Raw genomic sequence first — 26,692 nt, forward strand, 5'->3', positions numbered from 1 at the left:
CTTGCAACCAAATATTTCTCTCTGCCAGTCTTTTCTTGATGGCCTCATTGTTTTCCACCACGAAGCGGATGTCGCAACTCGTAGCATTGGCCTGTCTCATGGCGTATATGGATCCCATAATGTCGGGCTGGGAAACAGTGACTACACCAGTATTGGATTGCTCCAAATCAGTGCGAAGGCCGTCAAAAGCCACGCTTCCAGTGCATCCTTCTACCCTCCAGATCGATCCCCATCCTGTGTCAGCAAGTGGGACACCAGGAACAAAAATCTTCACCTTTTCCAAATTCCTCTGGAATTCGAACTCTGAGAGTGACAATTCCCTGAGCAGATCGAGCCTGGCCTTGACCAACCTGTTGCCTAGCTCGGTCACGGAGTGTGCTGCCAAAGTCAGGAAGATGCATCCAATTTCCTGCCGGACATGTCCTGCATGAATATAAGGAGCATTTCCCCGAATCTTTCCCTGATTGGAGAAGGTCGTATTGATCCGATTTCGGATTCCCTCAATATCGACACCCTCTGGGAGGGCAACCTTCTTTCGAGTGGCGAAGAGCATGGTGATGTGCCTCCCTCTAGCATTCAGGGTTGGCGACGAGCGCAGTGGTGGTGGTACCGAGTTTAGTGGATCTGGGGGCCCCATTAGTACCCGTCGGTATTCCTGTCGTGTCTGAGCCGCACCTACTTTGACGTTGGCCAGGGCTGCTGGCCCGGACTGAGCCGCTGTAGTGACAGGTATCGCAGCCTTTGGAGCTGATTCCTGTTTATCAGCCTTCCCCTGAGTCTTGGCCGGGGTCGCAGCTTCCCTTTCTTTACCAGCCTCTCTGGCAGCCTTTCTTCTCCTTCTGGCACCACCACTCAGGCATTTGCCACGTTTCCTTCGTTCTTTCTTTTTATCTTCATCCTCCCCCTCCTCCTTTTCCCAGTGAACAGACTTGCCTTCACTTCCGCGAGCCACTCGCAAGACTGCCCCTCCTTCACTGGAGGAGCTGCCGCTGCTCCTGGACTGGTGGGATGAGGCCGCTGGTGTGGGTCGAGCAGGACGTACCTGCTCCTGTGGGCCAGCATGGGGTTTGGGCACGTATGCCATTCGTTTACTACCTCCGTAAAGGAAGCTTTAGCAGTAGGAGCCTCCTTAGAGACCTCCTTTCTCTGAGGGGCAGGGGATGGTAGGGTAGGCTCCGAAGAAACATCGGAGGTACTGTGAGGTACAGCTGGGGAGGAGCGGAGGCGGGGGGAACCTTACCTGGAGGACTTCAATTTCCTCCCCTTGCCTGCCAACAATGTCAGTCAGTGCCTTGACTGCCCGTTCCAAGATATGAACTCGACTCCAGTAGTTTATCCCGTTCCTCGGACCTTCATCATCAAAGGTGGGGCCACTGTTCATCCAAGTTTGTACATCCTGTACTGTGTCGTCTTCAATCGACCCAGACTCCGAGGAAAGAAGAGGCTGAGTATTACCAGACTGGATGTCTTCCAGACCTTCCAACATGGATCCGATTACACTACCTGAGCGGGGTCCAGGAGAAGGAGTCCTACCAGCATCCAGCATCTCACAGACACCTGCCATGATCGAGTCCGCCTAGGCCACTACAGTGTCGGCATCCTCTGGTTGGGTTTCTGGGAGCTGAACTTCCAAGGGAGTTGAATGACCACTAGGGGTCTCCACGAGGCCCCCCAGTTGGCCTTCGGGAAGTGACACCCATCGTTCAACAATAGGCGGAGGTGATGAGCCCATGGCTGGTGAAGAGACGTGTATGCTGTCGCCCAAACCAGTCGCTTCCGAGTTGTGCCCCTCCTCCAGGCCCATAGGGGTGTCTCTTGCCATCACCCCGGAGATGGGCAGGACATCCTCAGGTATCAGCGAGGATGGAGAAAGGGGTGTAGCCTCGATTGTTGATGGGAGTACCACAGGTGGAGGGATGGCCAGGTGCCCATGGTGAGTATCTAGGGGCAGGCAAGGAAGAGTGGGAACAATCTGTTTTTTCCGTCCCTCATCAACATTGATAGCCCTCAAAAATTGCGGACCAAGGAGAGGAGCAGCAGATCGCTTAATGGGAGATGCCGACTGTGTCCGGTGGCGTGTTCCAAAGGCAGGAGGGTTGTAATCCTCGTCATCAGGGTCGTCCAGTTTGAACTTCGGGGTTTCGTAAAGGGCCCTCTCTCCTGAAGACATTCCTGCCAGAAAGGAGGGAGTCGAAGAGCCGGTCCTGGTCTGGTGGAGGAAGCTGGGCATCTTGCTTTGAACAGCCCTAGCGAGGGGAGGAGTAGCGGACCAGGAGCTGGCCTCAACTGTAACCGGTACGGGTACTCGGTTATTGGTTTTGTTTTATGTTTTGTTTTAAGTATTGCTTTGATACTTGGTTTGTTTTAAGTATCGTTTGATACTTGGTTTTGTTTTATGTTTTGTTTTAAGTATCGCTTTGATACTTTAGGAGTTTTATCAAAGAGTATCAATTGATACCTTTGATTAGTTTCGTTCATACTAGACATGAACAGATTTGTGTATTTAAAGACCGCCTGTTTCTACAATAGAAAAGGCAGACTTCGACAGACAGTATTTCAATATACTTGGTTGAACGGTTACTTCTTTGTTCCCCAGTACACCCTCGAAGCCTCCTTTAGTTCTCAGCTCTCGCCTCCTCTCTGGAAGAGCAGGCCACCTGCCAACTATCGTATCTAATACCGATAACGTGATTAGCACCTTGCGAACACGTTACATCAACCATAGTCGCAGTCGAGTTGTCCTTGGCGGGAAGAATGGAGGATTCAGGGACTATAGCCTGAGAATCTTTAGGAGGGGAAGGTGTAGGGGCTGGAGAGTATTCCAAGCCACGGTCCGAGTTGAACCGAACGAAGAGCCCTGTGGCAGTGTCTTTGCTCAAGCCACATGTGGCTGAATAACCTCTCCCGATCAGGAAACCTCTCACCAAAACCTCCACTTCTTTCATCGTGGCTAGTGTCGCGTCAGCGACCCTTTGCCGAATCATATCATCAAACTGCAGGTTCACCGCATTCCGACACCAGTGACAGTGGTGAAACTGTAGGAAACTAAAGTTCCCTTTGGGTGCAACATATGACCATGTAGTTGTGGGGATGAGGCCACGGTCCGCCTCAGTAGCAGGCGCAAGAGACAGGGCCCCACGGGCTATCTCAAGCGAGGAGGAGGGGTTGGAGTCGAACTGAACTGGGGACGACATCCTCGAAGGGGGGGGAGAATCCATGGAGGAGGAGGCTGTAGAAGATACCATCCTCGCCCAAACTATACTCAGTGATTACCGGGACCAGGCCACGGATATCTCACACTGAAGTATCTTCTAAGCGAGAACAACAACTTCTAACCGACCGCCCGAAACGAAAAATACAAACAAGTAACCGTAGATGAAGTATTTATCGCGAGCGAAATAAGGTAAAGTATTGGTTATGCTCACTTCTGACACGGAGTGCAAGAAGTAGGAAAAGTACTTAGAACAAAGTATGAAGAACCTATCTTCCTTGGCTGCCTCGGCCTCCTTATATAGTATTCTTCCCACTCGTAGTCATGTGACCTAAAGTGGTCACATGTGCGAAACCAAACCATAACAAACTAGTCATATGACTAAAGTGATCACATGTTCAAAACCCATGACCTCATAGCGAGGTCATGTACAAAAACTCATAAACCAATCATAACGCAATAAACCAGTCATATGACTCGACTGAGTCATATGCGTGAAACCTATGACCTCATAATGAGGTCATATGCGAAACATAAATCATATGCGCAAGGCTTACTCGCAAGGCATACTTACTAGGCGCATATCTCATGACTCATACTTGAGCCATGTGCGAAAGCATCACAAATCCCACACATAACAAATCATATAACCTGAATGAGTCATATGTGCAAAACCATAACATACCTGTGACTCATAACCATGTGTCACGTAAAAAACCTTTTCCATGCTAAGCCACGTTTGTGACACTAACATTGAATATTTTAGAACAGGTACTTCAAGATATAAGTTTTTCAATATACATACTCAAGTAGCCAAATTGAAGTCAGAAAGTATTACCGCAAAGTTTGCTTAGCCACCTTCTGATTTCAATTCGGCCACTTGAGTAAGTCATTAGATTAATGATATGCTTTCCTTACCGTCAAGCAAAACACATCATCAATCTGATGACTTGAGGATATTGAACTTGTACTAAGTGCTCTTGCCTTTGCCTGTTTAACGATACCCTCAACAGTTGACTTCTTCTGTTTCAGCTTTTCCGCTATCGTTCGATATGACATGTCCATGTGCCACTTTACAGTCAAAATCGCTGCTCTCTGAAGCAAAGGAACTCGGGGAGTTGACACTTTTTCACTCAGCAGGGCGGACATTTGTTTAGAATTTTGAAAGGTATAGCAATAGTATGGGGAGTTGATTGATATTGGGTACAGAGGGGCAAATCAGGAGGTTGTGAAAACCTCTATGAGATCGCTTGTTTTCTCCAGTATATCAAATTGCGCCACCCAGCTTGGCACTATCAAAAGGCCTGTTTATTGGTTCACCGATCACTACCCCATATAGGTGTCCGATAGCAACTCGGCCGCGCGAGTACAGTACGAGTAGAACGGCAACAGTGGCTCCTAGCTAGATTCAGCAGGGATTTGGTATGGCCAATCACATATAATTCCCGGTCAGGCTTTGAGCACCTCAAAGGTCAGTGAGCGATTCTCGTGGCCAAGCCTAAAAATAAAAATGATGGATAGGGTATCCCTCGCCTTCAACACGGCGCTGAATACTTTAACTCTTTGAAGCTTCGCTCGAGCCGGGGAACCGACTTGAGGAGTGGAAATCGCCCCCTCATGTTCTTCGGTCAACTTGAAAGCTCTTAGCCAGTCGTCTCCCAGTCCGAATTGAAAGACTGCCGCTGCCCACCTACTTTGAGGACTCCTAATATCAAGGAAACTCGACCCTCCCCACAATGTTGCTTTATGCCAGAGAAAGCGCAACCTTTCACCCCATAATTTCTTGTGGTGCCGAACAAGTTAATAAGTACGGTCTCCGCACGGCTTGGTGGGATGTCTACTCTGGTATTTTTCCTAAAAAAGGTATAAATCCAGAATTCTAGGCGACAAAGGCCACCTGCTTAATTGTCCTCTTAGATGAAATTGTGGGATGAAACGTTGCGCTTTCGCAGGCAGAAAAAATCTTGGATGGTATTTTGTAGAGAGGGTCCAAGTTTCGCCGGTACTACCGGTATAAGTTTTCCCGTAAATTACCGGAAGCCCGCCAGCCTCTGCTCTGACCCCCGGGCCAGAGGCACTATGCCATTATCATCATAGTCATATACACTAGACAGCCGCGCCGCTCGGACGGACGGACGGAAGCGGAGACGGAATAAGAGCGGGGATTGGGAGGAGAGTACAGGCCATCGGGACTGGATGGATGACAAGAAATTGTTCAACTGTGTTATTCCATTTGGTAATGGCTTCCGTGGTGAACTGACTCTCTGGAATTTGAAAATGAAGGTTGAGTTAGGAATAGGAGATGGCTATGGATCTGTGATTGCACATGAAGTCTCAATGATAACTGAGATGGTTCGGAACTCGCTTGATCTAGTTATATTTACATGCAAGTAACTTTGATGCGGTGGGGGGGCATCAAAAAAATCAGATCAAAAGTAGTATGTTGAAAGGGTAAGCAAGTCAGGATGGAAAGTGGAAGAGACGCAGCAAGGTAGGTATGACACCAGAAATATAGAAGCAAGAGAAAATTGGGGAAGGAAAAAGGATATGTCAAAGTGAAGCAGGCTTTTGATCAACCGGTAATCAGAGGGACAGTAGCTGATGCAACAATTAGCTCCCCAATTCTTCTTTTTTTTTAAAAAAAAAAAAATCCTCTCCTGCAGTGTGTATCAGTTACTTTACTCCTTCATTAAATTTATCCTTGCCGGTAATACATTACAAATCCAGGCTCCTAAGGTTTTCTCACGACGGACAGCCGGGCTCTGTAGGCCCAGGCGTCAACCTCTAGGACCGCCGTTTTTATGAAAGACGGACCCAATGCCCTGCCATCCTCACCCTGCCATCCTCACCCGCCCTGTCCAGAATGCCCGGGACCGCAGCCCACCAGGGCCCTGTAGGGTATCTAGGACTGTTGGGAACGCCGATTTTCCTGGAAGCTGTTTGGCAAAACAGTGGGCATGGTATGTAGACAACCACGCCCCCAAGCAGGATATTCTGGAGGAACAAAGATACCGTTCTGACGATGACGATGAAGCCATATGGACTTGGAATCCGGCTGGATAGGTTTGGTGTAAACTAAATCTCGACAACATACCTTAAGAACTCGAATAATTGGACCAGTTTCATGTCGTCCGAAATTTCCTTGTATGGAAAGGGGGCAAAAAACACTGCGAAAACATAGCCCCTTTCCCTCCTCCGAGACAGAAAAAAACAAAAATTTCTTGACCTTACTGAGAGAGAAAAACCCAACGGCATGAGACCGGGTCCAATTATTCGAGTTCTTACGGTATATTGGCGACACGTTACGGCTGTTGTGTTTGCTTGTATGCCAACGAAAGTACGGTACACCTGTAGCTGAGGGTTAATCTTTATCATATTTGCAACTATCTGTTTTCCAGCCACTCCAGCGACAGAGGATCCCTCTGCCGACGGTTTTTGTGGTGACAACAAGCGGCAGTGTACAGTACCTTTGTATCGCGGTATCAATTCCTATAAAACTTGTCCCCTCCGGATACTTGATAATTGAGCTCCCAGAATTCATATCGCACAACCACAGCCTATCCCTGCAGTGCCTATGGCAGGTCAAACCCACTGTACTGTACTCGAGTACTGGTTGGCAAATAATTAGTCCACCAACAAATAGCACATAGTGCTGTAAAACCCTGTCTTTTCAGCAGAAGTGCTTTGCCTGGCACGGTGGCACCCCTATCCCTATGCAACTTGATTTTTTCTGTTAAAAGGAGTTGCACCGGTTTCGTCTATTTCAGAGAGCACACTCCTCCGCTCTTCGCCCGCCTCCACAACCCACCTCCACGAACCACCTCTACAACCCACCTCCACGAGCAACCTCTACAACCCACCTCTACAATCCACCTCCACAACCCACCTCCACCTTTTCGCCTCCTATTTCTGTTCTCCAGGTCCGACACCTTTGTTTTTGTTTTTTTTTACATCTTGTTTCAATCCCATTCTCGGACTATTAAACAAAAGATCTTGAGTTCATTCTCTCCTGCTTAGTGTAGGAGAGAAGCTTGCTTTGTGTAAGATCTCAAGTAATTTTGGTTAATTAAAGGGATGGAGGAAAATAAGAATAAAAAAATAAAGGATAAGATGAGGAAGAAACGAGATAAGAGGAAAGAAAAGTGGCGTGAAATATATACACCAGAAGGTAAGTAATAAATGGAGATTTTACTAAATGTAATGAAATAACTAATCAAATTGCCTAACTTAGGGAGCGCTAGAAACCATCATGCAGGAATGTCAGCAATACCTTCTGCCAACTCCTCAGTCCCTGCCGCAATACCACTGATGTCAAAAGATGCGAAATACAATTTTAAAAGAAACATCAAAAAGAGACTTGAAAAAGTAAGCGATCCAACTATTATGAAGTATCAGTGCATGGACTTCGATTTGAACAAAGAGATTCTCTTTGGTGGAAAAATGCAACATGAAAATACTTATGATTCAACCTTTGAAGAGAGAAATGAAAAAGAGTTGAAACTTCTGAGAGGGGATGTGATTATCGTTACCGACAAGTAAGTATATCTAACCTCATCATGATTGTACGAATTTAAACTAATATTAGCGATGGTTATTAGAAACGGAATACCCTGTGTAGTTAAGGCGACGGGAAGGAAGGCAGCATTCCTGGCACAAAATATAGAAATGGCAATACGAGAATACAGTGCTACAAGGGATTTATCATCTGATAAAATCAGACATGGAGATGCCGGAACTAGAAAGCGTACATGTTAGATTACAATCCACCCAGCCCCCGATCATTTTGAAAAGCCTTTAGCTAATGCAATTCTTATACTAATATAGTCCCTCCATCTGACAGGGTTCCATCTACTTATGGCGTCTCTCCAACCCCACCCCCCGGATAGAATCCCTCCCACTGCTGGAGTCCCTCTGGCCGACGGTGTTTTTTTACCAGGTGGAGTCCCTGCCCAAGTCTCTCCAGTTCATCCAGTTCATCCAGTTCCTCCGGCCGGTCTGCATGGTGGTGGACGAGATTGTGAAAGTGTTGTTGGGCAAGATAGCGAGCATGATGGTGGGTGTAGTGGTATGCCTGGTGGTAGTGTGCTTGGCAGCAGTGTGCCTGGTAGTGGTGAGCCTGGTGGTGGATCAGGTACTGGACCTGGCAGTGGGCGAGGATGTTTAAATATCCATCGTGCATTCGTTGGGCGTTTGCAGGAGAGAAAAAAATATATTGTTCTTGGACCAGGCCCTGCCGCTACCTATGCTACGAAAAAGGCCATCAAATCACTTAAGCACTTTTCCGTCCAAATTGAACCATTAACCCAGCTTATTGAGGTCCTATTTGAGGCCTTTTTACCAGAAGACTATGAGCGTTATAAAAAGGCCGCGGAAGAGGCATATACAAAGCCCCTTGATCCTGTGGACGGTGCTTTTGGGATTTGGACCTCCCGTGCACTTGTCACAAATGCCGCCACTAATGTTCACTTTGATCTCCTTGACGTTTGTCGTGGATGGTGTGCGATTTCGCCCTTTGGCAACTTTCATGATGGGCATGGATGTTTTCCACAACTTGGAGTAAAAATGGAAAGCGGTACAGGTAAAGTTTTCTTCCATTCCTTTTTATTCAATTGTGTTTTTTCTGAACTTGAAGTCATTATTCTAATATGTATTTTAGGCTCTGTTGTATTTTTACGCTCTTATGCTGTGGCACACTATATTGGAGCTTTTAAGGGAGAACGTTTAAGTTTGATACATTTTACTCATCAATGTGTTCATGACAATTATGCTGAAAAAACAGAACTACTTTGGAAGTATGAAAAAATGCCTCTCTGGTGGCAAGACTCGCGGCAGCATTTAAAGATATCATAAATCTTTGTACATAATTCACTATCTATAGTGTTTGATGGTAGTACTCGCCAAAAAAAAAAGGTCTCTCCCCGACCTTTACATGCACGGCGTTCAGAACTGCGCTTCATCTATTGCCATTAGTGAAGGGCGGTTCAAAACCTCCCCTCTCGGAGCGCAAGGTAGAGGTCAGTGATCGACTTTTTGTTTTGGCGAGCAGTTGCATGCAACCAAATTTTGGCCGGTTCTCCAATTTAGGCGCCATGCAATAGCAGTTGTGTTCACAAACGCCAACCCACTACGAATACAGTTCGGTATTAACCCCGCTTTCCCTCCTCTCCTCGCCATCCATTAACATCCTCTATTCTATCACAGAAATTCTCTTCAGAAATCATGAATCCATCCTTGTCCCCAAACTCCCCCGCTACCGAAAATACTAATTGCTTAAATGTCTCCAATAGCTATGACTGGGCTGTGGCGGACGAAAAGGCGCAGATTTTGGCACAGCTATCTCCCCTAGAACCCCGGGCACGCCACCAAGATATTCGTACCCGACGGCTCAAGGGAGTTGGAGAGTGGGTCCTGCAGACACGGGAGTTTCTGAATTGGCAGAATTGTGAAGGCGCATCCATGGATCCAACACTATTTTTTTCCGGTGACCCAGGGGTCGGGAAAACCTACATGAGGTGCCGTACGGAAATGGTCCTTGCAAAAAAATTTCCTTGTTTGCTGACTATTCAATAAATTAGCTCTCTAGTAATAGATGCATTATCCGACCAGGTTGTTGGGAGAAACGCGACCGTTATCTGTCTTTATTTCGACTTCCAAGCACAAGATGAGCAGACACCAACGAACATGCTTGGTGGGCTGCTCAAGCAGGTTGTGGCTCGTGCAGCCGAACTTCCGGAAGAAGTCGCCAAGGCCTTCCGGCAGTCAAGAGAAAGCATTGGTGACAGAGGCCTTCGACTACCAGATATATTGATACTGTTGCAGAAGGTCCTCAACTCCTTTGATCGGGTCTTTATTTGTATAGACGCACTAGATGAATGTCTAACAAAGCACCGGCCGGAATTTCTTCGGTCACTCAGGTGCCTCATTCAAGGATCACCGGGAATACGGTTGTTCTTCACCGGACGGCCGCACATCGGAGCCGAAATTAGAAAGAGCATTTCTGAAGACACGGCGATCGTACACTTCGCCCCAAGCACGGGGGACATTAAAGCCTATTTGAGTCAAAAACTGGAGGAGGACCCGCATCCTGAGGCGATGAGCAATGACCTAAAGGAAGATATAATGAGAACTGTCTCTGAAAAGGTATCCGAGATGTGAGTACCAGTAGCGCGATCAATAACTACCGATGACTGACAATGGATACTAGATTTATATTAGTTTCGTTGAATACTGATTTAATCCTCGCAGAGAGTACAATCCACCAGAGAAAGGAAAAGTTGAGGCAAATGACGAACGGCCAAGTATTGGGTGATGCATATAGTGCGACAATACAGCGAATAAGCAAATTGGGTGGGAGCAAGCCACAGGTCGGAATGGCCGTTTTAATGTGGATTTCAAACTCGCAACGACCATTACGCATTGACGAGCTGTGCGATGCTCTTGCAGTAGAAATTGGCTCCCCAGACCCAAACACCGAGAACACCCCTCCGACACAAACGATATTAGGTTGCTGCCTCGGCCTCGTTACCGTTGACGAGGAGGCATTGACAGTTCGTTTAATCCACCTGTCTCTCAAGGAATACCTTTCCGCCCAGCCGAAGCTTTTCGAGGAGGCACATTCGACCATTGCCGAAACGTGTTTGACCTACCTAAATTTTAGCTCTATCAAAAACCTTTCTCCGGCACTTGACATCGCCCCTCCAACTACCCCCTTCCTCCAATATGCTTCGACCTACTGGGCAACCCATGCCCGCCAAGGGGCTATGAAATGTGTAAAACCACTCGCCCTTGAGCTCCTGGATCAATACGACAACCATGTATCTGCGAAGCTACTCCTACTAAACGACAGCCAATGGCCGTGGGAGCTTACTCGCGAGAATTGCCCGCAGGGATTTACCGGGCTTCATTGCCTGGCATACCTTGGTGTGACAGAACTCCTAAGTCCCCTGACGGAGAGGAAATCTTGGGACGTCAATGGCAGGGATTTTACCAGCAGTACACCACTCATTTGGGCTGCTCGGAGAGGGCATATGGACACCGTGAAGCAATTACTCGAGTTAAAAGATGTCGAGGCTGACCTGCCCGACGATCGAGGACGAACGCCTCTTTTATGGGCTTCAAGGAAAAGACACGGAGGCGTGGTAAAGTTGTTGTTGGATAGGAGGGAGATTAATCCGAACTCGGTGGGAAATGATGGAGAGTCACCTCTCTGGTGGGCTGCTTACATGGGGTATGAAGAAGTTGTGGAGTTGCTTATAGGTCGCGAAGGTATCAACCCCAACTTAGCGGGCAGGCATGGACAAACGCCATTATGCCAGGCTACTTATAGGGGGCACGACGGGGTTGTCAAGATGTTACTAGGTCGGGAGGACATTAACCCCAATTTGGCCGACAATGACGGGGAAACACCTCTCTGGTGGGCTGTTTTCAAGGGGCGTCATGAACTGGTAGAGGCGCTACTCACCCGGCACGACGTCAACCCCAACTCTGAGGGTAGCGACGGGGAAACGCCGCTCTGGCGGGCCACAATTGATGGGCGACAAGAGATAGCAAAGCTTCTACTCGCCCGCGGAGACACCGACCCTAACAAAGCGCGCGATGATGGCCAAACACCCCTATGCAAGGCGGCCGAAATGGGGCACGAGGGAATTGTGAAGCTACTTCTCGACCGGCCGGATATCGATATCAACGCGGGGGGCGACGGTGGGGGAACACCACTCTGGCACGCCGTTACTAGAGAGCATGAAGTAATTGTGAAGATTTTGCTGGGGTGCGGAGCCACCAACCCTAACCCTACGGATAACGATGGGCAAACCCCCCTCTTGTGGGCCGCTGGAAAAGGATATGCGGAGATAGTGAAAGCATTCCACGATAACCAGGGTGTCGACCGCAACGCTACTGATAGCAGAGGACGGACCCCACTCTCCCGCGCCACTGAGGGTGGATATACAGCGGTAGTGAATATCTTGCTAGGGCTCGAAGACATTGAACCTAACCCAACACACCCCTCGAACCAACCAACCGAAAATAAAGACCAACCAAAGCTCCAAGCAGCATCGTACACTCAGGATTTCTGGCGCGTGCCATAATAAGCTATTGGTCATCGAAAATGTGTTTTCACTATTTGTTTTCTTACCTTTAGTTTCTCCTTTCAAATTATTCTGCCGAAGCAGGAGAGTGGTTTCCTTATCTCATACACCGAAGTTTCAGCAGTTGAGGATAGTTACAATCGTACTGTGCAATGAAGTGGGGGGTCCAAGGCAAAAAAATCAAAAAAACACTATTTCCTTTGAATATTCTCCTCCGCCTTCCCCTCTACAAAGCGGGGTTTTTCTAAAAAAATAAACGTCACGACGAAAAAGCTATATCGACCCAAGAAACCTAGCCACCCATTTTCTAATATTCGAAGAAGCCCGTATCACGCTCCACGCCCCAGTAGGCGGGGGACAATACCCAAAGTGCGAAGTGATCAGAAATGTAGAATGTGGAACATCTGTGGGGTCAGTAGCAAAAACCAGTCGCGACATCAGAAACACCGCCCGACCGCCAGATACCACCACCATTGAAGCGCCCGAGAATACGACACGATTGAGTGTTCCAAACGCCTAATGTGGATCGGATGGGCTAAGTTTGTCCATGGCACTGTATTCTACGATCAGCAAAAACAAACGGTTAAGGAGAGGATAAAAATCTATCATATCATAGCAAAAACCAGATTTAGACAAGGTACTGTACCGGACCTGAGGGAAATCTCGGTGCTGGCTAAAAAACTGCTCGACCAAAGCCGGACATTAATCCAACTCCCGGGAATGAAGGTTAACCGTGCGCCATCGTAAGCATGCCGGTCGTGGGAAGTCCGGTCGGTTCAATAACTGACCTATTAGAGAGAGGCCAGAAGGAAACACAACCGTAATCTATGTGACAGCGAGCAGCCAACCAAATCGCCAACTATTCAGACCCGGGCTGGGGGTCAGCTGTCAGTGGTCACCGCACTGTAAGGTAGGGGCGCTCTGCCTAACGCTGTAGGTGCGAGTGAATTGTCCTTCAAGCTCAAGATCTGACGGTGGCTAATGGGAATTGTTGGGTTGTTTACCCTGCTGTTGTCTACTCGAGATAAAGGTATAATACAAATGCGGGCAATATATATAATAATATTATATATTATTATATATTCGTCACGTGAAGCATGATATTCTAAGGATTTGTGTTGAACCTTCCTGTTTTGGCGTGCTCAGAAAAAATGCACGTGACTAGTGCATCTATCAGCCGGACTCGTAGGAAGTAAACTATCATTGTTTGAGGAGCAAACATGACCCTTTTTCTATCATAGCACGTCATGGTGAATGTGGGGAAGTTTCCTCCCTTTAAAATACCGCGGAATCCCAAATAATCGAACAGCATGCTATGTCGTTCGAGTCTTCCCCTCCCTCTCCTTAGTATTATCTTTCCCATGTCAAAAATCACCTTTCAGCAGTCTTTTCACCACTTTTTTTCCGGGGAAGGAGATTTCTGGGCTGCCGTACCCGGTACGAGTTTCGATGATTCTACGATTGATGATCTTTTGTCGGTTCGTGGCGGTCCATCACACGGGGTTTAGTGGGATTTTTACTGGAACGGTAAGGCCCGCTGCGAAATGGCGGGACAAGTAAGCTCGTCCGGCTTCCCTAGTTCACGTTCTATTTTCGGTATGATAGCAAGAAGTTGAGGATCTTTCTTCTTTCTTTCTTTCTCCAAGAGCTTGATGTGATCAAGTTGGGCTCGAAAGGTGTAATTACCAATAGAGTCGTGTGTTTGAGCTCGGGAGTGTATCATATGTTATCACCCGGCAAGTGACAGTTTATTATACAACGCATTGGGTTTCGGAACTGGTAGCGATGAGAAACCCGGGAATCGAGATGGTGGAATTGCTCGCTTGACTACAGCACTGCACATATTGTACTGTACTGTACCTTGCTATATACCCCCGGATGGCCATTATGGAGTTGGCCCAAGTCGTACTCGTAGTCTCCCAGACAAGCCTCCAAACTCGACAAGCATCTGGTACCGTATCCGGCTTCTCACGAAGTAGTGAAGACCTGAAAATTAGGGGATCTATGGGGAGGAGGCTAGGAAGGTATGAAGTAAAAATGGCGGGAAAGGGTCCTTTATCTACCCCTTCCCTATGGCATATACACAGCTCTTACGTTTTCCTGCACCCAGAGCAAGCAAGCGCAAATACAGCCTGCCCACCCAAGTCCACCCTTTACCCAAGAGGGTGAAGCAAACCTACCCCATTTACTCCTCATCCTCGAATGCAAAAGACTTCCCCATCTCCAACCCAAGCGGCAATACCCCCGCACCTCACCTCACCTCACTCCGTACCCCCGCAGAACAATCAAGAATGCGTCAAATCACATCCCGAATCCACCATCTCCAAAAACAGAGTGCCCCAGAGTCGCATGTTGGGGCGCTGCATCCCTATATTTGGCGTCCGAGCGAGGAAGAAGTGACGCTGGAAAGCTACCGCTACCCGATCCGCTCAAATGGCGCGTTCCAGAGTTGGGAGATCCTCCGAGCAACAGAATAGCGGCCGATTCATGGACGAGGCGAGACCTGCCCGCAACATCATACAACTCCTCCACCACCACCACCCCGCTTCCGCCGCGACAGAATTCCCAACCCGAAGGAATCCTCAGCGTCTATCGAGGAATTGCCAAGGCACTCGCCGCACCAGCAAAACCAGCCATGCAAACTGCCATACCACAACCACCACCACCACAAGTGATCCTCCTCGCGCCAACATCCCCAGCCAACCAATGCGCAACTAGACACTCCAACCCGGAAAACCAAAAAAACGTGTGCGTACCCCTTCGCCCACCCGGCCGAGAATTCGAAGTCGCCTCCAGGAGAGCTTAGAAAGCGGGACCCGACGAAGGACCGTTTGCAGAGATCGGGGGAGCGATGGGTACAGTAGGGAGGGTCGGGGCACGAGGCCCGTTTTGAAAGAAACGCTTTCTTTCGGGGGGAATGATGAGTATTTATGGTGAGCCCCTAGGAAAAGGAACCTGGGCGATTTTGTTTTCAGGTCATTTTCCCGGACACTTGTTTTTTTTTCTTCTTTCTACATATGGGTTGTAAATGTTTCTCCGAGGGGTGATAGGTCATGACTTATTCTCCTCGGAGCATTTCTCCGGCCCGTTCAAAGTCTGCGTACTGTAATTCGGGTGAGGCCCGAGCGCTGGAGGAGGGTTCCTTTTTTGAGATTTCTTTCCCTTCCTTGACTTCTACTCTCTGGGGCGGCGGGGTGCCGGTTCTGGAACGGAGGTGCTGGTGCCGTTCATGCTTGGAGTGCTTCCGGTGTAATCATATGGTCTCACTCGGACGACGAGAGGGTTTCGACGGTATTTTATGGTGCGATACAGTACAGTATCTCACTATAACTAACCAGACGTCCTTCCACACTCCAGTATAGAACAAGAACTACTAGATCTCAATGGAGATGTGCAGTGGGGAGGATTCACGGGTGTCGTACAGCGGAGTGGAATGAATCTATGTATTCAAATAGCACAATTAACCCCCCCCCCATCGTGGATAAGAATATCCCGGGCCAAATTTGACTCCTCCCCAGTAAAATCCTCCTACTGTGCACACAACCCCCCCCGTGCTCACATGCTATGCTACCAAAGAACCCATCCCCGAATGTACTGTCTGACCACTTCCCAACCTCAGCAGCTTGTCTACCTAAAATCCACTTGATACAAGGAGCACTTTTGCGGCCTGGGATCCTCTGGCAAAAGATACAGTTGCTCGGCACCAAATATCACAGCGCGAGATATGGTTCCCCGGCGCTGCTGTGCTCAAGCCTTACTGCCGTAATTCGCTGTACAGTATCATTGGTATATGACACCGTGGCAAGCACAGTATTGTTCGAACACCCAACCTCAAATAAAATCTAACAAAATTCCAACCCTACCGCCGACGAGAAGAAGATGCATAATACCTCCCCGCCCAGCAATGAAAACAATCAGACAGTTTGCAAGTTGCATAACCACCCCACCCCGTGAAAGGCCGGGCGAAGGTGTATCCGACCGACCTCAACCACATGCAAACGTTAAAACCTCAGCGACCGGAACGACAAATTCCCTCCTATCCTAAACTGCCACGGGACCAGGTCGGGGCTAGCGAGAGCAAAGGAGAAAACTAGAATAACTTAATTCTATAAATATCATGCTTTACCAATCAAAAAACGGGAACCTCAATCGACGCCTCAAACCACCGACATCCTGAACCCACTATACACGTATAAACATATTTGCCGTGTTGAAGAAATGCAATAACACTAAAAAGTCCGCATCCCTTCGCCCTCCGCCCAAGAACCGAAAGCAAGAGGGGAACCTCACCCCCCAGGAGAACCCAAATACCCGAACAGGAATCCAAAAGCTAGCTAGCCAGCCTGCAGAAGTCAAGAATGAGATTGTGCATAGAGAAGAAAAGCAACAATCAGAATCATGTGGGTGGAGAACTCGCGAGTTCACCGTCCGGTCCAAGGAGGTGCTTGAGAGGAACCTCTAACCGCTTGCGGGCGGGAGAGGGTGATGAAATTGATGGTCCCTACGGCGTTGACAATGTCGATGCTGCGGACGTTGTGGGCGCGTCGTGTTGTGGACGGGAGGGAAAAGAGAATGAAGGAAAGGCACTCACCCTATTGTCGCCCCTGGTTGCGGATCAGGCAGGGCCGGGGAGTTTTTCTCGGTACTGTAATTCTCTGTCTGACTCACTAGAAGGGGGGGCGGGAGAAAGAATCACCGTCATGGGATGTCACCCAAAGGATCTGGCAATATATGTACGACGGGTTGAAACCGCCGCCACAACCATGGGAACAAGAACGACGACTAGGAGGTCAAAGTGCCTTTTTCACGGTCCAATGCGGGGACTACGCCACAAAAAGTGGAGCGCAGCCAGATGTCCAAACATCACAACGTCGGAACGCAGAACAATGAAGTTTTGGGGATGATTCGGCTGCCCAAACCTACACCCCCCTCCCCAAGCAAACAATGCTAACTTACATCCAAACCTATATTGATACGGCAGCGCAGACCCAGAAGCCAGTTCGCCCCAACGAGCAAACTGGGGGGAATGGTGAAAAAAACACATCATGAATCGACTCTCTCTACCAATGAAGCCCCAGGAGTCGGAAGATCCTTACTCGAGTACAGTGCATCAGATGCTAAAACGACAGATGACATCGAAGCTACGGTACTTAATTAAAAAAGGTAGTAACTTAGTAAGTAAGTTAATAGTTGAGATTTACTCCTCCGGCGGCTTGACCGATATCTCCACCCCAACGACAAGATCAGCTCCTCCTCCCAGAAACGCGGGGAGCTCTCTTTTTATTTTATCCGCGACCGGGTATGGGATATCTGTTAATTGCGTTCTCGCTTTCTTTCTTTCCTTCTCCTTTCCATTCGGTCTGGCTTGCTAGGTGTTTCGGACAGAAGGGAGAAGAAAAGACATGATCAGTTGGGTACAAACTTAATCAGACTGATGATCTAATGACACCCTCTAAGAACTTGCGCAGTGCACAAATATCATAAGTTAGACACCGATTCCCCGGTCACATCATACCCGAGTACGATGCAAACCAATGTTATCTTACCAAAACAGCCGAGACAGAGCCCCGCACCTCGCCCTTTGTCACCACTGCGACTCCCTTGCATAAGGAGCGATCCCCGGTAAACACGTTATGTTATGTGGAACCCTCAAGTAAAAAAGCTGCGGATCCATGACAAATGTTACAGAAGAGTTGGGGAAAGCGTTTCAGAAGCCAAAATAAGAAAAGGAAAAAGAAAAAGAAAAAAAACAAGCAATGGTTGTTCACGTATTCTCACCGCCTACCAATATCCCAAAAGTTGCGGCAAAAAACATACTTCTTTTGAGCTGAGGATCATCGACACCGTGGGGCCCTGGAAAGAGTTTCCAGAAATTGAAATCACCGGAGCTGCTCCGCTCAGTTGTCGTAACATGCATCATCCAGGAATCTCTAGATATTAATACTGATAATATCCCTGATACACAGGCTCCCGGGACGCTGCCCAGGCATCTTCACGCCCATGCTTTCCCATCGAGTGGCCGCCCAATTCCCTCCACTTTATGATACAATAATACCTTTGTGCTCAAGCTAACCTTTTTGAGACACTTTGTCCGAGAACAGCTGAAACATGCACGACCCATTCTGAGCTTTATGCCAGTCAGACTTTCTGCTTGAATCTCGTTTTATGCCATCGGTAGCTCCCCCGCTTAAATATACGTCATGGCACTATGCATCCATGCCTGCCGTGGACTAACCAAATGGGTGGAACATCCGCTCTAAGGATGCTTGAGCGATGCAAATATCATCTCTCTCCCTCTCTATCTCTCTTCTATTACTGGTATCCATGGATGGCAGACGGTCACCGGGGCTTAATCACAAATATTGACCGAAAGAATTTCCAGTGCCACAATGCCAGGCATACTCCGGACTAACTGAACTTCCAACCCCTCCGTAGAGATGAAATCTTAGGACTTTAATAGCGGAGATTATTCGCAGGTCGTAGACAACTCATCTCGGTTGCTCAGAGAGGGCACACGACCGCCCTGTAGTAGTCACTCGGGCGGAAAAAAGCAGACGCCATAGGCTGGATGATTTCAAACGAATCCTTTAAAGGGGTGCGCGCGCAGACTCGGAGAAGGAGTAGGAGTAGTTAGGTTTTAGCTAACGCACAAAGATATTAAATCGAATACTCGAGTATCTAGCGAAGGACACACACCACCCTCGCAAACATCGTTCGGGAGCCTAGAGGGTAATAAAGCCAACATCCTGCACGATGATATAAGCCCCGATTCCATTTCCGACGACGAACGACACCCCCTCCCCCACTCCTTCAGCCGCTTCATCTGGCAATGGTTTGGCAGTGGGTACCTTGCGGGCGGGGGGAAATGTCAATCCCAGCTAAAGAGTCCGTGCCAGGACAACACCGCTCTCGTGGGCGGTTATGAAGGGGGGTGAGGGAGTTGTATGTACTCCTTATACTATCCCGGAAGGATGTCAGCCCCTCCCCCGTAGGCCGCTTCGAGTGAATATGAAGGGGTAGACTAGTAGCTCTATTCCTCCACGGAGAAGGCAAGAGATCAATTTTCGCGACGATGCGGGAAAAAAACTCAGTTGGTGTTACTGTACAGTATCCTGAGCTGCTTTCCTAGGACGCAAGTTTCCACATCAAGTAGAAAGCAGCGACGAACCTCTCGCCGGTTTATGGAGGGTGATAGTAACCCTGCCTTGTAAGTTACACGACCGGCCCATGTGGAAGATGACGTGCTTCAGAATCACAGCTGCTCACTCGATATTTGGCATCTCTGGTGGTCGACATATCTTCTCCGGATATCGTGCAAGGGGGTAGTAGAAGATTGGGAAAGAATACGGGAGAGCCCTGCACCGCTGTAAATTGTTCTCGTAGCGAAGCTCTCGGGAAATTGGGCTGTTACTTACACCCTTTCGTGCGGTCTATCCTCAATAGTTGATGTTCTCACGCACAAAATTCTGCTCCTTTGGCCGCTGCTCATCCTCGATTCTGTCAGCAAGGGGTCAACTCACAAATCAAGGACAAGCACCCTCCCCGTACTAGAAACGAAGGTTATAGGAGGAAATGCATGTGACGGGAGGGGAGAATCACAAACGATTGGCTTGGTTATTGAAGAAGCGGAAAAACGGAAGCATTATTCCGTATATTATTATCCATGCATTGCCGTTGGAGGTGAAGAGTCTTCACCATTGTGCCTAGACCCGAGATTCGCAGACCGCGAAGCCAGTGATTCTGAAGTATGCGCTTGGCAGCAAAGGTTGCTGGAGATATCCGCACAAGCACGTACGTACCATACCAGTACACGTCCCCTCAACGCACTAGCACTGAAAATTTTCCTTCTCTGTATTTTCCTCCTTTCCTTTCCTGTACCATACTTTACCTCTGACCTCTTCTCAACCGACGAACTTCTCCTCGCTTCATACCACTCCTCCCCTGTCCTTTAGACCCATTTCCTCTCCACTACGCGCAACCTCCGGTCTAAGCATTTCCCATTTTCAACAAATGTACCAGTTCATTGGTCGAGTGATTATATATGAGGCTACTGCATTCAGTCCGGCGGCGCAGGTTTTGCCATATACGACCATATATAGCCCATCAGCGAGCAGGTGGAGGATGCGGAGGATGCGGAGGCATGTGTTCCTGCAGTTATTTAAATTTCCCCACTGTGAAGGATGTCACCCTGTGCACTGTACCGTACTCGAGTATCATACATCACAAAGAGGGAGAGGAGGGAAGTAAACATCACGATCCCCGAGCCAAATTTCGAGGATTAATTGAAAAGAAGCACACATTTCCAAGAATGGCTAATTCCCTCACCAGCATACGCACCCCCTCCCCCCCCCCAAAAAAAAAAAGAAACCAATAAACAAAAAAGTTGTTGGAAGTATGATACATCACAGGCCGAGAAACCCCGCGCCGCGCCGCGCAAATCCATCTATCCATCCACCGAAACTCTCACTAGCCTCAGGAGTCGCCCCAAATCTCACGAACCCACAGTGAAACGAGTTCTCTCCCAACTAGTCCCCCCCCAAGGTCACATAGTCCTCTCATTCCCCGCAAGTGGTGAAAGTGCCGAGCTTTCTACAAATCTTGATATAATTACCGCTTAGTGCGGTGGGAATAGCGGTACGGTAGGGTAGGCCCGATCCAACGCCCCGATGCTCCATCACCGCTGATCCCCGAAAAACCGGCAGTACCACCTGAGCCCAGGGTGCCAAGGCGTTGCTTTTTTTTCAAACTGTGCAGACGCTTGCTCAGATCGATGGACGGATCGGAGAAAACCTTTTTCGAACACCGGTAGACTAGATGAATACGCCAGGCGGAGGAGGGGATCGCAGAACTCCAGTCCGAGGGGCTGCCGTTCCATAATGACATGCCCATCCGGGCCCCGATCGAGCCCTACCTGATATGGTGCCGCTAGTCGACATTTACCCATTCGGCCTGATCACCAGTGCAAGGGGATGCGCGCGCAGCCAGTTCTCGCTCGCACGGTTACTAATACATATACTTGTAACACTCAATAATTAAGGTACTGTACTCGTACATATCATGCCGCCGCCGCCTCCCCTCCCCCCGTAGTAGATTCTCACTATGGCATCCTCCGCCTGTCAGCCCACGATAGGCTTAGTCTGATATGATAAGGGGATTAAGAAATAGTGGTTAATGAGATCCAGCGAGTGGGGTTCTAATCTTATCGCATCAGGAGCCCGGAGATTACAGGGCTGCCAGAGGTTAGTAGATCACACCAGTGAATCATCATAATATTATTATCATACCGGCATTCTTTCACTCTTCGGTGCCCTACCCCTACTCCTCACCACCGACCAGCAAGATTTTCCCTCTCCACGTGCCCCTACATCCCCTTCCTAGTTGGCTGGTTGACTCAGACTCTGGAGCTACGATGCGGTATAGATTCCGGGAGTTGATTCTGCTACATTGGCGCCAGTGGTGGGTGGTAGGAGGGAAGTACACCGCCGGAGCGGACTAATGATTTTCCGGAGATAAGTCGTATCATACTCATAACAGTGAGGGGACTAGGCACCTGGCATGTGGCTATTCAGAGGAAATCTGAGATGTATGATACCGGTACCTTGCTTTTCGAGATTTTTTTGCTGCCGGTATGCCGTGTCTGGATAGACTAGTTGGTGTGGTGATCTAGAATTGCTATGGTGTGCTACGGGCGGCGCCAGTGGTCAAAGCTTTTGCTCCCTCTACGAAGATGTTTCGGGATGATATAGCTGGCTATTATAATAACTACCGTTCTGCTAAAGCCGGAATTTAATAGGCATACCGGTAGGGTGAATTTTTTTTTCCCATCAGATTGGGAGCTTTTTCCTTTTTTACGAGGGGATTCCATGTTGGCATCTTAAATTGCTTCTGTTATGAGACTGTACGAGTACCATTGTGGTCTTGATTGATTATTTGATAGCGTTTTCGTTATTTATATGGGGGGGCTGATTGAAAAGCTTCTCATGCTTTGAGGGGTTTTTTAGACCATCCATACCTTTGGGTGCTCGCCATGGGTTTCCCTGCATTTGAAGAAATCTACGGACCAGCAGTCGGAACGACTAGATCTCGTAGAAAACGCTGAACTGTGATATCCATAGAGCTTGGGGCACCTAGCTGTGTGATACTGGATCTTTGATAAAGTAACCAACAAAGTAAGCAGGGCACTCCCGGGGGGGTTCACAGATGGGAAGTACCGCGGATGTCTAGGTTGCCCAAACGCAGACGCCACGGGAATGTGACATGGTGATTCGGGAAAGCTCCACTCGCAGATGACCGACGGACTGTTCATCATAACTCCTGACACAAATATTTTCCGAGGTAAATGCTCTAGCCAACCGACTGTCTGCCTAATTCCCCATAGTTCGAGATATTCAATACGTTACGGCATCAAAGCCATCCGAAAAAAAATCACCACCCATCCATCCATCACACACACCCCCGTAAGGGTTTTATAATCCTCCAAGGCCCCTTAAACTCCGCCATTCCCAAACGATCGGAACAATCAAAAAAGTAAGTACCGGAATGATACCACGATACCACACCACTCACAATGCAAAAGCCCAACTCCCGTCCAATTTCTCACCACTACCGCACCCCCTCCTCCCCCTCCTCCGCCGTCGCCGCCGGCCCTGGGAACAACGCTTGTCCCCCCTTTCCCGCATAATCACTCAACCTTGACCAGCCAACCCCCCCTTTTCTCCTCTAGAGGCACACATGTGTTCAATCCCCGCCTTTCACTGTGTGTCCCACCGGCAGGATCACCCGATGTAAGATCTACCACCTCTCAGTGGTGTTTGTGTGCTAATGCGTGGTGTGGGGAAGACGTCGGCGAGGGAAAGCAGAGATCGCTCACTATACGGGGGTTGCATGGCATGGCAGTTTGCCACTCTGGATGGATGGACGGACGGACGGCTAGAGAGCAGGTAACCAGGTTTGTCTTGGAAAAATAGGTTGGAAAAAAAGAAAGGGGAGCGGAGAGGTCTGGTGCGGTCGTGGTACGGCTGTGAAAATACCGAATAATACGCTTGCATCTACCGGTACGGTACTGTACTATACCGGTACTCTACTGCGCTCGGGTATGGAGGTTAGTGATGGGATGAATGGAACAGGGGAGCTCAACATGTCAAAGTTCCTTCTTACCTCTCCCGGTCTCATTCCTGCCAAATTAAAAAAATTATAACGCGACAGTACGTACCGTATTGAGCTCCCGGAGCCAAAACCTCTTACCTACCGGTATCACTAACTTAACTTCCATACCCGAGTAGTGGAGTACGGTAGGAGTGCAGTGCCGCATTAACTTATTTATTAACGCTCTGCGATTCAGATTCTCCATCGGACGGCTAATCCCGTGACTCGGGGGCAACAGTTGGAGAAGGACCATTCACGTATAGCCTGACTCCCTTGGCCGTGGTGGATCTCGTTAACCGGTCTGCACAATTCCATTTAACTTGCCGAGATAAACCCATCGTGGGCTGATACCGCCATGTACTCGAGTACTGTACTGTACAAGGATATCAGCGACCTGATGGTGACAGTGAACTGCAAGAGTCAATACGGTACCGGTACGGTACATTACTGCAAAGTGGCCGGTATCTGAGATTTGGTAAGAGCTCCGGCAAAACCAAAAGCACCGTGCCAGTCTCCCCGAGGTACAGGACAAATAAGCAGCACAGCACATCACCGCCCTAACCCCTCCCCATAAGCTATAACGGCTACTCTACCATCTCACCCCTTCCCCTCCACGAAAAACCACTATGTCGTAATTTGACTTGGTCCTCCTCAATTAGCCCTACCATGCCGCAAGCAATTAGTGAAAGTAACCGCATCCCAGAGGTAGAGCACAGATAGATACATGACAGCACAATGCAGCACATTTTTGTACCCAACCAACCACCCCCCTGAGCTATAACCGCCCCCCCTCCCCAACTCCCTGAAATCCCCGAAACTGCCGTACCGCAGCTCAAGTCTTCAGGTACCATTCCATACCGTAAGCAATCAGGAAAAGCACCCCCCCCTCCCCGCAAAACGTTGAAATCAATGAGATAATTATGCAAATCCAAGCAACTAAAACGCAAAACCTCATCACTAGATATGCCCTTCCCTTCACCCCACCGGCCCCCTTACATGTTGGTAGCCCGCAGTACTGCACTGCCATGTACCCCGTACCATAACTAGTACTGTACAGACAACGCCGAGGGGGGGGAGAAAAAGTAGATACACCGGTATGCAAGTACGTAAACGGACTCCCACTGCTGTGCACGCTGCAGTCCAAAGCACCGGATCAGGCTTCCTTTCGGAGGAAACAATTCCGGTTGCATCGGTGACAAGGGCAACTGGTACTCGTAACTTAGAGGATTCAAACGTAGAGTGCCTCCGTACCACAGTTAGAGTGGTGTGGTGCGAAACACCTGACCCGGGCAGCAAGATAAAGAAAAACATCCCGACAGAGACAATCAGCACAAGGGCCGAAAAAGAGTCTTTTCTTCTTCTTCGAGTGCAGGGTTTTCAAGTGAATCTGCTGGACCCATAGTGCAACATGCAAGTTACGTTACACACAGAAAAGTGCTTCGACTCGAAAACTACAGTAGGTAACCATTCTGACGGAAGGCGGGGGAGGGGAATTTCGAACCCAGCCCAAAACCCTCAGGCCAGATCTAAATCCACTACCGTTAATTAGGCACTGGTACAGCGCGAGCATGTCCTATTAAGGCCTAGCTGAATATCTAAATAGATGAGTAAATAGATGGACTCCGGAATCTTTACTAAGAAAGGCCAGGTCCAGGTTGTCGCACACACCACATTCCGACCAAGACGTTGAACGTTGCAACCGTCGAAATAAGCGAACATCATAATTAGAAACGCATGAGGAGTACGGTACCGGTGCTCGAGTACAGTACAGTAGTTACTCGAGTGCTCGGCAAAAGGCCATCCATCATGAAACGGAGCTCCCCTTTGACGGAGATTACGGTGGCATAGCGGTTCTCGAGTATTGCGCAATTGGGGTTCTGTGTGGGGTATCATACTTGAAAAGCTTTTTTCTCGTGTGGGGAGGTGCCAGTCCCGCCGGCCAAGGAGGAATGCAAAGGATTTTGCCGAGTGGATGTAGGTATCCGACGAGCGCATTCAAGAGCTCAATTGCCGTACGGACCGGAACAGTTACTGTACTCGAGTCCGGTATCATTGAATTTCTCCTGTTTTTTCCTTTTTCTTCTCTTGCGCAGTTGGAAAATTATCCCGAACTCGGAGCCCTCCATACGATACAAACTCTGTCCCAGCATGCCAAGGAAGATAAAATGAGTTGAATGGTTTAGTGAGGTCCTCGGGAGGGGGGGGTCATTGGAAGCCGGGGAAAGGCTCTCCAGCTCTCTAGACTCTCAAAGTCTTTTGAATGCAACAGGAGCTGAGAGTAGCTACCAAGTGTGATGTGGTACCGATATCCCAAGAACACGATAATATCTGATACCGGTAGAAGATGTAAATCAGAATTGCCAATAGCCCAATTCTACACCATTTCGTCGCGATAATGAAAATTCCCTCTCAGCCCAACTCTCACTCGCTCAACTGGGCGTAGCTTCAAAGCCACAGGCCCGGTCTTTCGGCTTTCCGTAGCATTGCGTTCCTCTCCAAACATAATCGTCCTGCTAAACGATCCTTACATCGTCACCCTAGTCTCCCATTTTTAATGACCTCCCGAGCGGTGGACCTTGTGAAGCGTGAAGAGGGAAAACCCCCCGCACTGGTGATGGTGCCGAATTCCCCTAACCGACAATTAGATAGATCCCAATCAATCGAATCAGCATCAAACCAATGCCCATCCCCAAAAAGGATTACCCATATCGACCGGTCTAGGACAGCAGAATATCGTCTGGCTTAATAAAAAAACGCTTGCAGAAAAAACGGCTGGGTTTCCCCCGTTCGCTAGATTCCCTATCACTCGAGCCACCGGATTGGAGCTGCGATATCGACGGTAGTGGTAGACACGAACCCAATCCGGCTCCCGGAGTTCTGCACTCGAGTGCCGTACTGTGATATCCTTTCGGCACCCATTCTGCCTATCCCTGATCTCCCTGCCCTGCCTGAGGTACAGTGCTCGAGCACAGTATCGGGGGGTTGCTACCGTGGACCGAACGCGACGGTGCTTACGACATGCGACCAGAATCGGGCTACCGCTATTCCTACCGTTCAAGCGGTATTTACCAAAACTGAATGCTGTCACGGGAATTCGGCACTATCACCACTGCATGGGTGAACAAATTTCCAGCGGGGTATGGTGGCTCCAGGCTCTACCAAAGGGCAGAGATTTGTCATTTCTTGGAGGGGGGGAACGAGCCTAATCCTTTTTTTTTTGCAGAAAGATACACATCTCCTCTGAGGCTTT

General features: G+C 48.8%; 2 protein-coding genes; one reads left to right on the top strand and one right to left on the bottom strand.

The window, feature by feature from the left end:
• The first annotated feature begins 13,625 nt into the window (after positions 1 to 13,625).
• Positions 13,626 to 15,794, top strand: GSTUM_00006742001 (uncharacterized protein). XM_052355774.1 has 1 exon: positions 13,626 to 15,794. The coding sequence occupies exon 1, from the start codon at positions 14,370 to 14,372 to the stop codon at positions 14,772 to 14,774; it is 405 nt and encodes a 134-aa protein (XP_052211741.1). The 5' UTR covers positions 13,626 to 14,369; the 3' UTR covers positions 14,775 to 15,794.
• Positions 15,795 to 22,609: 6,815 nt separating this feature from the next.
• Positions 22,610 to 26,505, bottom strand: GSTUM_00006744001 (uncharacterized protein). XM_052355775.1 has 4 exons: positions 26,120 to 26,505; positions 23,870 to 26,072; positions 23,455 to 23,815; positions 22,610 to 23,380 (listed from the first exon to the last, which is right to left on the bottom strand). The coding sequence occupies exon 2, from the start codon at positions 25,435 to 25,437 to the stop codon at positions 24,988 to 24,990; it is 450 nt and encodes a 149-aa protein (XP_052211742.1). The 5' UTR covers positions 25,438 to 26,072; positions 26,120 to 26,505; the 3' UTR covers positions 22,610 to 23,380; positions 23,455 to 23,815; positions 23,870 to 24,987.
• Between the last annotated feature and the right edge of the window lie 187 nt (positions 26,506 to 26,692).

This window comes from Tuber melanosporum (genome assembly GCF_000151645.1).
Source record: "Tuber melanosporum whole genome shotgun sequence assembly, scaffold_3, strain Mel28".
Lineage (NCBI taxonomy): Eukaryota > Fungi > Ascomycota > Pezizomycetes > Pezizales > Tuberaceae > Tuber > Tuber melanosporum.